Raw genomic sequence first — 12,668 nt, forward strand, 5'->3', positions numbered from 1 at the left:
CTTCCGCAGGATGCATGGAGTGGATATCAAGGCAGTGTCAGGGTCAGTTTCTCACCCTGACCCCCACGTTAGCGGGTCTGCGAAGGGTCTGTGCTCTTGTGGGGAAGGACTCCTCACAGGCCTCCGAAGCTCTCACACCCCCAACTGCAAGTGGGTTCTTTTCAGGCTTCACTCTCTTCATGGGTAAAAACGGAAACGCACGGCTGCACTCACAGCTGTCTCGTGTCTGTAAAAAGTCCCAGCATCGCCGCTCAGGTCCTCTAGTTAGAAAAGCCCCCACCCAGCCCGGGGTTGGGGTCCGGGACCGCCACGGCATTTCCAGTCTTCTGCAGAGTGGGCACTTGGGGAGCGTTTCTGCTGGCACAGCAGCCCTGTGGTTTCTCTCTCCAGCCGTCCCCAGGTTCCAGGAGGCCAAGGTCATGTACACCTCCTGACGTTTGCCCACAGTACATGTTCACTGACCAGTTAAGTTTCCCCGAGATGAATAGGTGAGAAGAAAGAATATATAGTGGCAGCAGCTAGGGATCCGTCACGGTCCTTTCTGTGTGGGAAAGCCATGGTGGACTGTTGGCCTGTGTGCTTGGGCCGCTAAGGCAGGTGGGAGTTGACTTCATTCTGGACTTCAGCTTGGTTCTCCCGTGGTGGGAAAGAAATCTTGGTTCCCTGGGCGGGAAATGGGGAGGTAGGAAGGTCAGCTGTCAACTGGGAGTGTGAACACAGTAAGATCTGCCCATCTCTGAGCCACTTCTCCCGTCTGTGTTTTGGGGATGGTTGGTTCCTTTTTGTGGAAATTTCCATGGTGTAATAAGGAGCGTGGGAGTAGAAGCAGTCTTTGCCCACATGAGCCCCAGTCACAGATCAGCAGGGTGATAAGCATGGAACGACTGTCACAGCTGTGGTTGTGGGCACAGACTCATTTGCATGTTGGCCATTGCTCTGTTTGGGCTTAGTTGCTAGAGGAGTGTTGTGACTGGTGGAGGGAAGGCAGAGTAGATAAAAGAAAGTAAAAGCTAGAGGGGCTTGGGGTGTAGCAGGAGCCTCCAGAAGCCAAGCTTAGGATTTCCAGGCCTTTTTCTAGGACTTCTCTTTATCCTTGAGAAACCTCCAGAGTGCTGGCTGCTTGGTAACTGGTAGCAAGAGATGTGGTTGACAGAGTCCGGAGCCTCTCGCTTTGTGACCTGGAGCAGACCGACTCCCTCCTCGCTGTGGAAGGGGCGGGCTGCGTTGTCATCACGGTCCTGCCAGCATTTCTGTTTTTCTTTTTTTTTTTTAATTAAAGTTTATTGGGGTGACAGTTGTTAGTAAAGTTACATAGATACATAGATTTCAGGTGTACATTTCAGTAGTACGTCATCTATAAATCCCATTGTGTGCTCACCACCCAGAGTCAGTTCTCCTTCCATCACCATATATTGGATCCTGCCAGCATTTCCATTTTGGGATTCTGTAACCCACTGGTCCCAGCGTCGCCTGTAGCTTCTTGTGCCCTGGAGTCAAAAGACCTGCTCTGTTGGGGTCCTGGCTGTGGTCACTGAGGAGCTGAGTGACCCTGAGCTCATGACGTAACCGTGACAGAATTCAGAGGCAATATGGAGGAAACACTTTGAAAACTACTCGAGTGGTTCTTGCTGGGGAGAAGGCTGCTGGACCCACACCAACACCCAGCACCACTTCCTCTTCTTGGGTTTCCTGAATTGCTACATGGAGTGGAGCTTCCACTTCTTACATGCCATTTTGAAATCAACAGCTTTATAGAAATATAATTGACACACAAACTGCACATATTAAAGTGTACAGTTAATAAAGTTTCTTCATGCACACACACGCGCACACACACACATACACACCACGAAATCAACATAATCAAGGAATGAGTTGGTTACTCTCGCAGTTTCCTCCCGCCTTTTGTGATTCTTCCCTCCACTTTCCCCAGTCTCTAGCAACCACTGATCTGCTTTCTTTCACTATAGGTTCCTTTATATTTTCTAGAATCTCACTTAGATAGAATCAGACACTATGTACTCTTTGTAGTTTCTTTTACTCTGTAAAATTATTACGAAATTTATCAGTAGTATGTATCAGTGTTTCTCTTTATTGCTGAGTAGTATACCAGCTTGCTTATCAGTTTCTGTGTTGATAGATATTTATGTTTCCAGTTTGGAGTCCTTAGAAGTAAAGCTGTTGTGAACATTCAAGAGCAAGTTGTCGTATGGACACATGCTTTCATTCTCTCGGGGGAAATCCCTAGGAGTGGAATGGTGTAGTCACAATGGCAGGAGTGTGTTTGATTTTAAAATGCCCGACTGCTTTCCAAAGTGGCTGTAGCATGCTGCGTTCCCCCTAGTACCGCAGGAGAACCGGTGAGTTCCCTCCGTTCTCGCCAGCACTGGGCAGGGGAGGCGTGTTAGTTTCACCGTTCTAATAGGTATCTTTTTGTGGTTTTAATCTGCATTTCTCTCATGACTAATGGTATTAAGCATCTTTTCATGTTCTCCTTCACCATTCTATATCTTGGGTGAAATGCTTGTTCAAATCTTTACCCATTTTTTTTTTTAATTGGTTTTCTTTAAATTAAAATTTGAGAGTTCTTTATATTCTAGAAACAAGTCCTTTATCAGACATGTGATTTACAGATCCTGGTTTGTGGCTTGTCTTTTCATTATATCTTAACAGTATCTTTCAAAGAGCAGTGTTTCATTTTGATGAAATATAATTTATGAATTTTTTTCTTTTGTGGATTGTGCTTTTGGTGTCATGTCTAAGGAATTTTGCTTAACCCAACATCACAGAAGGTTTCTCTTGTGTTTCTTCTAGTTTTATAGCCTTGTGTTTTATGTTTAGATGCATGTTCCATTTTGAATTAACTTTTGTATATGGTACAAGTGTGGCTCATGGTTTATTTTTTTGCATGTGGATACTGAATTTTTCCAGCACCATTTATTTGTTTAAAGGATTTTCCTGTCTCCACTATACTGCCTTTGCATCTTCATCTAAAATCAGTTGTATTTATATGTATGGATCTATTAGATTGGGGCAAAAGTAATTGTGGTGTTTGCAATTATTTTTAACCTTTTAAACTGCAATTGCTTTTGCACCAACCTAATATTTATGGACTCTTCCTTCTATCCTATTGATGTTTATATGAACAATATTACATCTTTATATGGACACCATGCTGTCTTGATTACCAGCTTTATAAAAAGTCTTGAAATCAGGTAGCGTTCGTTCTTCCAACCATATTCTTTATTATTTTGTCTGCTCTAGGTCCTTTGAATTTCCATGTGAGCTTTAGAATCAGTTTGTCAATTTCTAACAAAAAAGTGTGCTGTGATTTTGATTGGGATTCTTTGAATCTGTAGATCAATTTGGGAGAATGGACATCTAAATAAATTTGAATCTTCCTACCCACGAATAAGATATACCTCTCCCTTTATGTAGACTTTCTTTAATTTCATTTCAGCAGGGGTTTGTAGTTTTTAGTGTACAGGTCTTGCACATCTTTTTTCAGATTTACCCCTCAGTATTTCATATTTCATTTCAAGGTCTATTTGTTGCTAGTATATAGAAATATAGTTGATTTTTTTGTATATTAATTATGTATCTTATAATATTGCTAAAGTCCCTTACTAGTTGTTGTATCTTTTTTATACATTTCTTCAGATCCTTTTATATACACAATCATGACATCTGCAAATAAAGACTTGTTTCTTCCTTACCAATCTGGATGTCTTTTATTTATTTATTTACTTATTTACTTATTTATTTTTTCTTGCCTTATTGCACTGGCAAGAACCTCCACTAAAATGTTGAAATGGTGACGGCAGACATCCTTGTTTGTACCCAGTCTTAGGGGGAAAGCATTTCAGACTTTCACCGGTTAGTATGATGTTGGTTGTAGGTGTTTCAGAGATACTCTTTATAAGGCTGAAGAAGGCCCCTTCTGTCCCTAGTTTGCTGAGAGTTTTTATCAGGAATGGATATGGGATTTTGTTAAATGCTTTTTTTTAACATTTCTTGGAATGATCACATGGCTTTTCTTTTTAGTTTGTTAATATAGTGATTTACATTAATTGATTTTCAAATGTTAAATCTATCTTGTGGTTTTTGGGGTAAACACTACTTGGTCACGATGTATTGTCCTTTTTATATATTATAGTAGTCATTTGCTAAATTTTATTTAGGATTTTTTTGTTATTTTCATGAGGATATTGATCTTTTCTTTCTTTTCCTGCGATATCTTTGGTCTTGGTATCAGGATAACGTTGGCCTCATAGAACAAGTTGAGAAGTGTTTTCCTATTATCTGAAACAGTTTGTATTAGAATTGGTATTTCCTCCTTAAATGTTTGGTAGAATTCACTAGTGAAGCCATTTGGGTCTGTAGTTTTTGTGTGGAAAGGATTTTAATTACAAATATAATTTCTTTAATAGATACAGGGTTATTCAGATTATTTCTTCTTGAGTGAGGTTTGGTAGTTTGTATTTTTCAAGGAATTTCAGCAAAGTTGTCCAATTTATTGCAAAAATTGTTTATGGTCTTCCCTTACCATCCTTTTAATATCTGCAAAATTTGTAGTCATTTTACCTCTCTCATTCCTGAATATTGATACTTTGTTTCTTACCTCTTTTTACTGATCAGTCTTGACTAGAGGTATATCAATTCTATTTATCTTCTCAGTGAACTAGTATTTGGTTTCATTGATGTTCTTACTGTTTTCTGTTTCCTTGTTCAGGGATTTCTGCTCTGATCTTTCTTTCTCTCTTTCTCTTTCTCTTTCTCTCTCTCTCTCTCTCCCTTTCTCTTTCTCTTTCTCTCTCTCTCTTTCTCTTTCTCTTCTTCCCCTCTCTCTCTACCCCCCTCCTCTTTCCTTCCCTCCCTCCTTCCTTCCCTTTTCCAGTTTTATAGGTGGGAGCTGAGATCATTGAGGGGAATTCTTTCTTTTTTTCTTACATAGGTGTTTAGTGCTATAAATTTCCTGCTAAGTGCTGCTTTAGTGGATCCCCTAAATTTTGATATGTTGTTTTCATTTTTATTCAATTCAGAGTACTTTGTAATTTCCCTTTGATTTCTTCTTTGACCCATAGGTTATTTAGACATATATTTAGTTTCCAAGTATTTGGGGATTTTCCCAAGACTTTTATTTCTTTCTTATTTTTTTATTTTATTAATTTCAGGTGTACAAAGCAACGTAATAGTTAGACATTTAAACCCCTCATAAAGTGATAACTCACCCCTCAAGCCACTACTCCTATGACATCTTACCATGTTTTCCCGAAAATAACACCTAGCCAGACAATCAGCTCTAATGCGTCTTTTGGAGCAAAAAATTAATATAAGACTTGGTCTTATTTTACTATAATATAAGACCGGGTCTATAATATTTTAATGTAATATAAAATTATATAATATAAAATTATATAATTAATATAATATAATATGTACCGGGTCTTATATTAATTTTTGCTCCAAAAGACTCATTAGAGCTGATTGTCTGGCTAGGTCTTATTTTGGGGGAAACGGTACCAGTGTGGAGGTGGCTGCTTCTGCACGTCCTTAGTTGAAAGGCTTCAATTCAGCTTGATTGTAGGCAGTTCTCAATAATGGTTTTGTAGATCCGTTGTGATTTTGGTGTGGTTGTGAGAGAAGGTAAGCACAGCGTTTACGTACTGCGCCATCTTGGTTGTCTCTCCCAGACTTTCTGTATGGCTCAGCTCTCTTTAGATTTATTGAGACTTGTTTTATGGCCCAGAATATGGTCAATCTTGGTAAAAGTTCTCTGTGCATTTGAGACCAGTGTGTATCCTGCTGTAGTTGGGTGGAGGGTTCTAGAAATGTTAGATCCAGATGGTTGATGGCGATAATTCACTTTTTCTGTGTTTTTGCTGATTTTCTGTGTACTGATTTTATTAATTACTTAGAGAAATGTTAAAAGTCTCCAACTGTAATTGTGGATTTGTGTATTTCTCTTTTTAGTTCTGTTAGTTTTTACTTACTGTATGTTTAAGCTCTGTTATCTGCTACATACACATTTAGGACTGTCACGTCCTCTTGATGAACCCATTGTTACGTAATCTTTTTTCCCCCCTGGTAATTTTCTTTGCTCTGAAGTCTACTTTGTCTCATATTACTATAGCCACTTGAGCTTTCTTTTGATTAGGGTTTTGACATGATACGTGTTTTTCTGTCCTTTTACTTTTAATTATTGTTTACTTGAATGACTTTCCCATTAGGCTTGGCTAAGAGTGAATGGCTACTCAGGAAGCTTTCTTACGAGTTTTGACCCTCTTTGTATGGAATTACAAAACATGCCATCCTTTTTCTCATAGCTCCCTTCCTTCCTGCATCTGCCCATTTTCAGTTCGGTCTCTCCTGCTTTCTATGAGGATTCCGCCTGTCATGTTAACGCCACCGCTCTCCAGTGTTTGCTGTGGGCCCGCTGTGTGTTACGCTCCGTTCAGGGTGCTGGGAGTATAGCAACAAAGTCCTTCTTAAGGCAGTTATGTTTTAGTGGTGTGGGATAGACTGTAAACAAATATATACCACCATGTATCCCCGAAAATAAGACCTAACCGGAAGATAAGACCTCGCATGGTGTTTCAGGAGGATATCCCCTGAACATAAGCCCTAATGCGTCTTTTGGAGCAAAAGTGAACATAAGACCCGGTCTCATTTTCGGGGAAACACAGTATGTCTGTCAGTGGTGATCAAGTGCTATGGGGACAATGAAGCACGGGTAAGGACGTAGAGGAATGAGGCTTCGTTGGGGGCAAGGAGGATGTTGCCTTAGGGGAAGTGGTCAATGAAAGCCTGTGACAATGTGACACTGGGCAGAGGCAGGTGGAAGTGAGGGGTGAGCGCCTCCATGCAGTGGCGCTGTGCTCCTCCGCGAACAGGAGCAGCGAGGCTTAAACCTGCAGCGCTGAGAGGAGGGGCAGGTCGGGAGGAAGGACACATCCTCCTTTGTGCTGTTACCTAGCCGAGCTGCAGGCGTTGTTGGGGTTTTTGTTTTTCGTTTTGTTTTTTTTTTTAAGGAGAGCGCAGCTCACAGTGGCCCATGCGGGGATGGAACCGCAACCTTGGTGTTATTAGCACCACGCTGCAACCCGCCGAGCCAACCCGCGACCCCGAAAGTGTTGATCTTTTAAGATCAAGTGAGCTGCAGGAAATGTCCATCTGTAGTAGTCTGGTCAGAATAGATGATGTTCGATTCCTTCTCTCACCCGAGATTCAGATCATTGCCTTTCCGCCCCCCTCTAATGCACATAGAAGTTCAGGACCCCAGAAAGAAATCAGAGGAGAGAGACTGGGGGTATTATCGACTGAAAGAGACAGGGTCCCCACTGACCTCCCCACAGGACTCCCCTTTTCTGCGGAAGGCACAGGTGAGTCAATGGCTGCAACTTCAGAAAGGTGCCCTGTTGCTTGGCCAGGGCCTCCCCCTGTAATACTCTGCACCCCCACTGCAAGCTCAAATCCCAAAGATTTTGGGGGTCCCAGGGACTGGGATTTTGTCAGCATGGATAAATAGTGTTCATGCATAAAAACAACCGGTAGCCTCATCATGAGAGGTACTTGGCTGTACCTCAATGTACTTTTCCTAAGCGTGGAAGTTCTGAGGCCAGGTTCCCTTTCTCCCTGAGGTTTGCTTTTCCAGGACAGCCTTCGTCTCTTGCAGCTGGGTCTGACCTGGGGCATTCTGGGGCATTTCTGCTCAGAGATGAGGTCTCACCAGGAGTAGCTTCAAGGGCTTGCCTTGTCTCAGGCTTGGTCTTGGAGAAAAATAGTTCATTCTCAGCTGCAAATACACAAAACATAAATTGCTAACATGAAAAATGGCATTCCTTAAAATATGGTTTGTATTCAGTGTAAGTTTTCTTGTTATATGGTTAAAGAGGAAAATAATTTGAACTAGAATTAATGATTTGGTTATCTTCCATTCTGCTTTTAGGTTTGTGCATCCAGAAAACAATTGCTTCTTTTTGGTTGTTGTCGGTGCTCAGTAATGTACCATATTTAGTTATTTATTTTTCTTTTTACCATTGGACACCCGTTAGCCATTTCTCTCACCCTCACCCCAACCCTGCCCCCTGGCAACCACCAATCTGTTCTTTGTATCTATGAGCTTGTTCTTTTTAGACTCCATGTATAAGAGAGATCTTACAGCATTTGTCTTTCTCTGTCTGACTTATTTCACTTAGTATTAGGTTGGCGCAAAAGTAATTGCGGTTTTTGCAATTAGTTTTAACCTTTTAAACCACAATTACTTTTGCACCAGCCTAATACATAGTGCACTTGAGGTCCATCCATGTTGATGAAAACGGCAAGATTTTATTCTTTTTTTATGGCTGAATAATGTTCATTCGTGTGTGTGTGTGTGTGTGTGTGTGTGTGTGTGTGTGTGTACCACAATTTCTTTATGCATTCATCCATCGATGGACACTTAGATTGCTTTCATATTTTGCTGTTGTAAATAATGCTGCAAGTGAACGTGGGGGTGCATGTATCTTTTTGAGCTAGTGTTTTCGTTTTCTTTGGATAAGTACCCAGAGTAGTTCCATTTTTAATTTTTTGTGAACCCTCCATACTATTTTCCATAGTGGCTGCACCAGTTTACATTCCCACCAACAGTGCACGAGGGTTCCTTCTTCTCCACATTCTCAACACCTCTTGTTATTTCTTCTTCTCTTTTGATAATAACCATTCTGAGAGGTGTGAGGTGGTATCTCATTGTGATTTTGCTTTGCTTTCCTTGATGATTAATGATGTTGAGCGTCTTTTCATTCACCTCTTGACCATTTGTATGTCTTTTGGGGAAATGTCTACTCAGATCTTCTGCCCATTTTTTAATCGGATTGTTGTATTACTATTGAGTTGTGTGAGTTCTTTATATATTTTTGAACGTTAATCCTGTATCAGATAGGTAATTTGCAAATATTTTCTCCCATTCAGTAGGTTGCCTTTTCATTTTGTTGGTGGTTTTCTTTGCTATGCAGGAGCTGTTTAGTATGATGTAGTCTCACATATTTATTATTGCTTTTGTTGCTTTTGATCAGATTCCAAAAATCATCTCTAAGACCTATGTCAAGTCGCTTGCTGCCTATGTTTTCTTCTAGGAGTTTTATGGTTTCAGGTCTCATATTCAAATCTTTAATCTATTTTGAGTTAATTTTTGTGTACAGTGTAAGGTAGTGATAGAGCTTTATTCTTTTGCATGTGGCTGTCCTGTTTTCCCATCACCATTTATTGAAAGGACTGTCCTTTCTCCATTGGATGTTCTTGGCTCCTTTGGTGTAAATTAATGGACCATATTGTGTGGGTTTATTTCGGCGCTCTAAATTCTGTTGCATTGATGTAATGTCTGTTTTTATGCCAATACCATGCTGTTTTAATTGTTATAGCTTTGTAATGTAGTTTGAAATCAGAGAGTGTGATGCTTTCAGCTTTGTTCTTTCTGTAGATTGTTTTGGCTATTAGGGGTCTTTTTGTGTGTGGTTCTGTACAAATTTTAGGATTATTCTATTTCTGTGAAAAATGCTATTGGAATTTTGATAGGTATTGCATTGAATCTAGATTGTTTGGGGTAGTATGGACATTTTAACAATACTGATTCTTCTAATCCATGAGTATGGAATATCTTTCCATTTATTTGTGTCTTCACTAGTTTCTTTCATTAAAGTGTTACAGTTTTCAATGTACAGGTGTTTTATCTCCTTGGTTAAATTTATTTTTAGGTATTGTATTTTTTTTGATTCAGTAGTAAATGGAATTGAATTCTTTATTTCTCTTTCTGATAATTCATTATTGCTGTATAGAAATGCAACAGATTTTTGTGTATTGATTTTATATTCTGTAACTTTACTGAATTTGTTTATTAGTTCTAACCGTTTTTTGATGGAGTCTTTATGGTGTTTTATATATAATATCATGTCATCTGCAAATAGTGACAGTTTTACTTCTCTCTTTCCGTTTAGATGCCTTTTATTTCTTTTTCTTGCCTAATTGTTCTGGTTAGGACTTCCAATACCATGCTGAATAAAAGTGGCAACAGTGAGCATACTTGTCTTTTCCTGATCTTAGAGAAAATGCTTTCAGCTTTTCATTGTTACGATGTTAGCTGTGGGCTTGTCATCTATGGCCTTTATTATGTTGAGGTACATTCCTTCTATAACCACTCTGTTGAGTTTTTATCATAAATGTGTGCTGAATTTTGTCATGCTTTTTCTGTATTTATTGAGATGATCCTACAATTTTTATCCTTTATTTTGGTGATGCGGGATATCACACTGACGGATTTGGAGATGGTTAACCAATCCAGGCATCACTGAAATAAGTCACTCTTGGTCATGGTGTATCATCCTTTTAATGTGCTGTAGAATTCAGTTTGCTAACATTTTGTTGAGGATTTTTGCATCTATGCTAATCAGGGATATTGGCCTATAATTTTTTTTCATGAGACATCCTTGTCTAGTTTTGGTATCAGAATGCAGGAATTCACAAATTTTTATTTTATTGCAGGTATTTCTTGGTAGATTTTTATGCACCAACAACAACTGTTGAAAGCATGATGGAGTACTTGTCTCGAGACATTGATGTTATTAGACCGAATATTATAAAACACCCTCTGACCCAGGAAGTAAAGGAATGTGAAGGAATTGTCCCAATCCCACTTGAAGAAAAACTATATTTCGCAAAGAAGAGGAAGTGAGAAGATTCACCGGATTTCAGACTTATACTTAATTCTCTCACTTTCAAGCACCATGGATTAATAACTCACAAGTTTGACCTTTATATAAGAGTGTGTTGCGGGTGCCAGTGGATTTCCTAAGGTATTTTTAGCTCCTGGTCCCTTTGCTGTGAGAGGTGGGGGAGTGGCTTGCTGAGAGCCATCCTAACCTGTGGTACCAGCACATCGTTCTGTATTTTGTCATATTAATGTAGTTTCTTTGTCAATGAGGTCTTGTTGCCCTATAACAACACTAACACCGTTTTGAACAACAGAGCTTATAAAATGGCCCTGAATTGTGAGCTAGTCACTCAGACTGTATAACCATGTGAAATAAAATATCATTCATACTGTAAACCATGCAGTATTATATAACTTTCGATCAGAGCAATAAACATGATTTTAAAAAACTCGGAGGTGTTTTGTCTCTTCACCTACCCAGCACAGAGCACTGCCCCAGGCCTTGCAGTTCCAGTCTGCGCAGAACGCTGGCCGTGTGGGGGGTGGGCTACCTGGTTACCAGCCCAAGTTCAGAGAATGGAAGAAGGGGTGAGGGAATGTCTCTGCCCCTTGGCTATGGGCATTCTATAAAATCAGTAACTTCTTTTATTTCCCAATAACTTGTTGTTGTGGTGGGTGCTGCTCTTTGTAGAGGGACGTGTTCTGTGGCAGTTGAGCTCCGGCAGGCAGGGCTTCCAGTCATTCCTTCGCCATTAGCCTCTGTCTCCTCTCCTCCACTGTCCCTTAGTCTGGCAGGCCTCTTTGGGGGAGTAGCCACCTTGGAATTCTTTTTCTCCTGTCTTCTCCCTGCTACTTGATGAGTTAGAAGCCAATTGCTTTTGAGTTGGGGATGCCCAAAGAACTGGCTGGCATCTGCCTGTGGCCTGCAGCCAATGGCACGCTGAGCTCTTAATTTAGGGGCACTTGTAAGAAAATCTCTCTCTCTCTCTCTCTCTCTCTCTCTCTCTCTCTGTTTCTCTGTTTCTGTCTGTCTCTCTGTCTCTCTGTCTCTCTGTCTCTCTCTCTCTCGTAAATTTGAAGCTCATAGGTCTATTTTTAAAAAATATGTCCTGGAAATTAAAAGACAAGTTTTGTTTTGAGAGTTTGTTGTTTTGGCAGGGAAGAGGTTAGGTTTGGGATGTTGTTATATTTTTGAGACTGAGAACCAGCCAGTCTTTGCTTGAAATGGATGTAATTAGGGTTACCATATTTAGCAAATAGACATGCAGGATGCCCAGTTAAATTTGAATTTCAGATAAACAGCGACTCATTTTTTTCAGATAAGTAGGCTCCAAATATTGCATGGAACGTATTTATCCAAAAAATGATACATTCTTTGAAATTCAAGTTTTCCTGGGTGTCCTGTATTTTATGTGGTAACCTTAGTGTAACTCACATAAAGGCGTAAGTAGTGCCAGAGGCAGTCTGCTCTGCTCAGCTGAGCCCTTACGAGGGAAATGAAGTCCGCATCCCGCATCCTGCCTTTTCTACTATCATCATCAACAAGGTGAGTTTGAAGAATGTCGGGAGTTAATAGACGAGAACACAGCTGGCATGCTCCAATTTGCCTCAATCCACCAGAAAACGGATCTAGAAATGAACTGAAATTTCCTTCCTGGGCAGTTCCAGATAATCTGTTCTGGGAGCCTGAATTTGCAACACGGTCTTAGAATCAATAAGGGCTACCTGCCTTTAAAAAAAAAAAAAATTCTTTAAAAAGTTCTGTATGTGGTTTCTACCCCAGTCCTAGGAAGCTGAGGAGCCAGGGTGATGGCGGCCGTAGTGGGTGAGGATAAGGCTTTTTCCTGGAACAGCCCTCGGCAACTCCTCAGTCTCCACAAAGCTGGTGAATGGGAATAAATTGACCAGCCCTTTCCACCCTCTCAAGGGTCCCCTGCACAGGGTGTCTGTTAGCAGCCCAGATGACAAAACATGTGCATAAAAT

The 12,668-nt window shown here is 40.4% G+C and overlaps 1 protein-coding gene across 3 annotated transcripts in view; it reads left to right on the forward strand.

Moving 5' to 3' along the window:
* The window catches only part of MRPS6 (mitochondrial ribosomal protein S6), a 68,522-nt gene extending 57,388 nt beyond the window's left edge, over positions 1 to 11,134 (forward strand). For all 3 annotated transcript variants that reach the window (XM_033135285.1, XM_033135274.1, XM_033135264.1), the window contains one exon: positions 10,516 to 11,134. In XM_033135285.1, the coding sequence (XP_032991176.1) occupies positions 10,516 to 10,705 (190 nt within the window). In that variant the 3' untranslated portion in view covers positions 10,706 to 11,134. The remainder of the gene's footprint in view (positions 1 to 10,515) is intronic.
* The last annotated feature ends 1,534 nt before the right edge of the window (positions 11,135 to 12,668 follow it).

This window comes from Rhinolophus ferrumequinum, chromosome 2 (genome assembly GCF_004115265.2).
Source record: "Rhinolophus ferrumequinum isolate MPI-CBG mRhiFer1 chromosome 2, mRhiFer1_v1.p, whole genome shotgun sequence".
Taxonomy (NCBI): Eukaryota; Metazoa; Chordata; class Mammalia; order Chiroptera; family Rhinolophidae; genus Rhinolophus; species Rhinolophus ferrumequinum.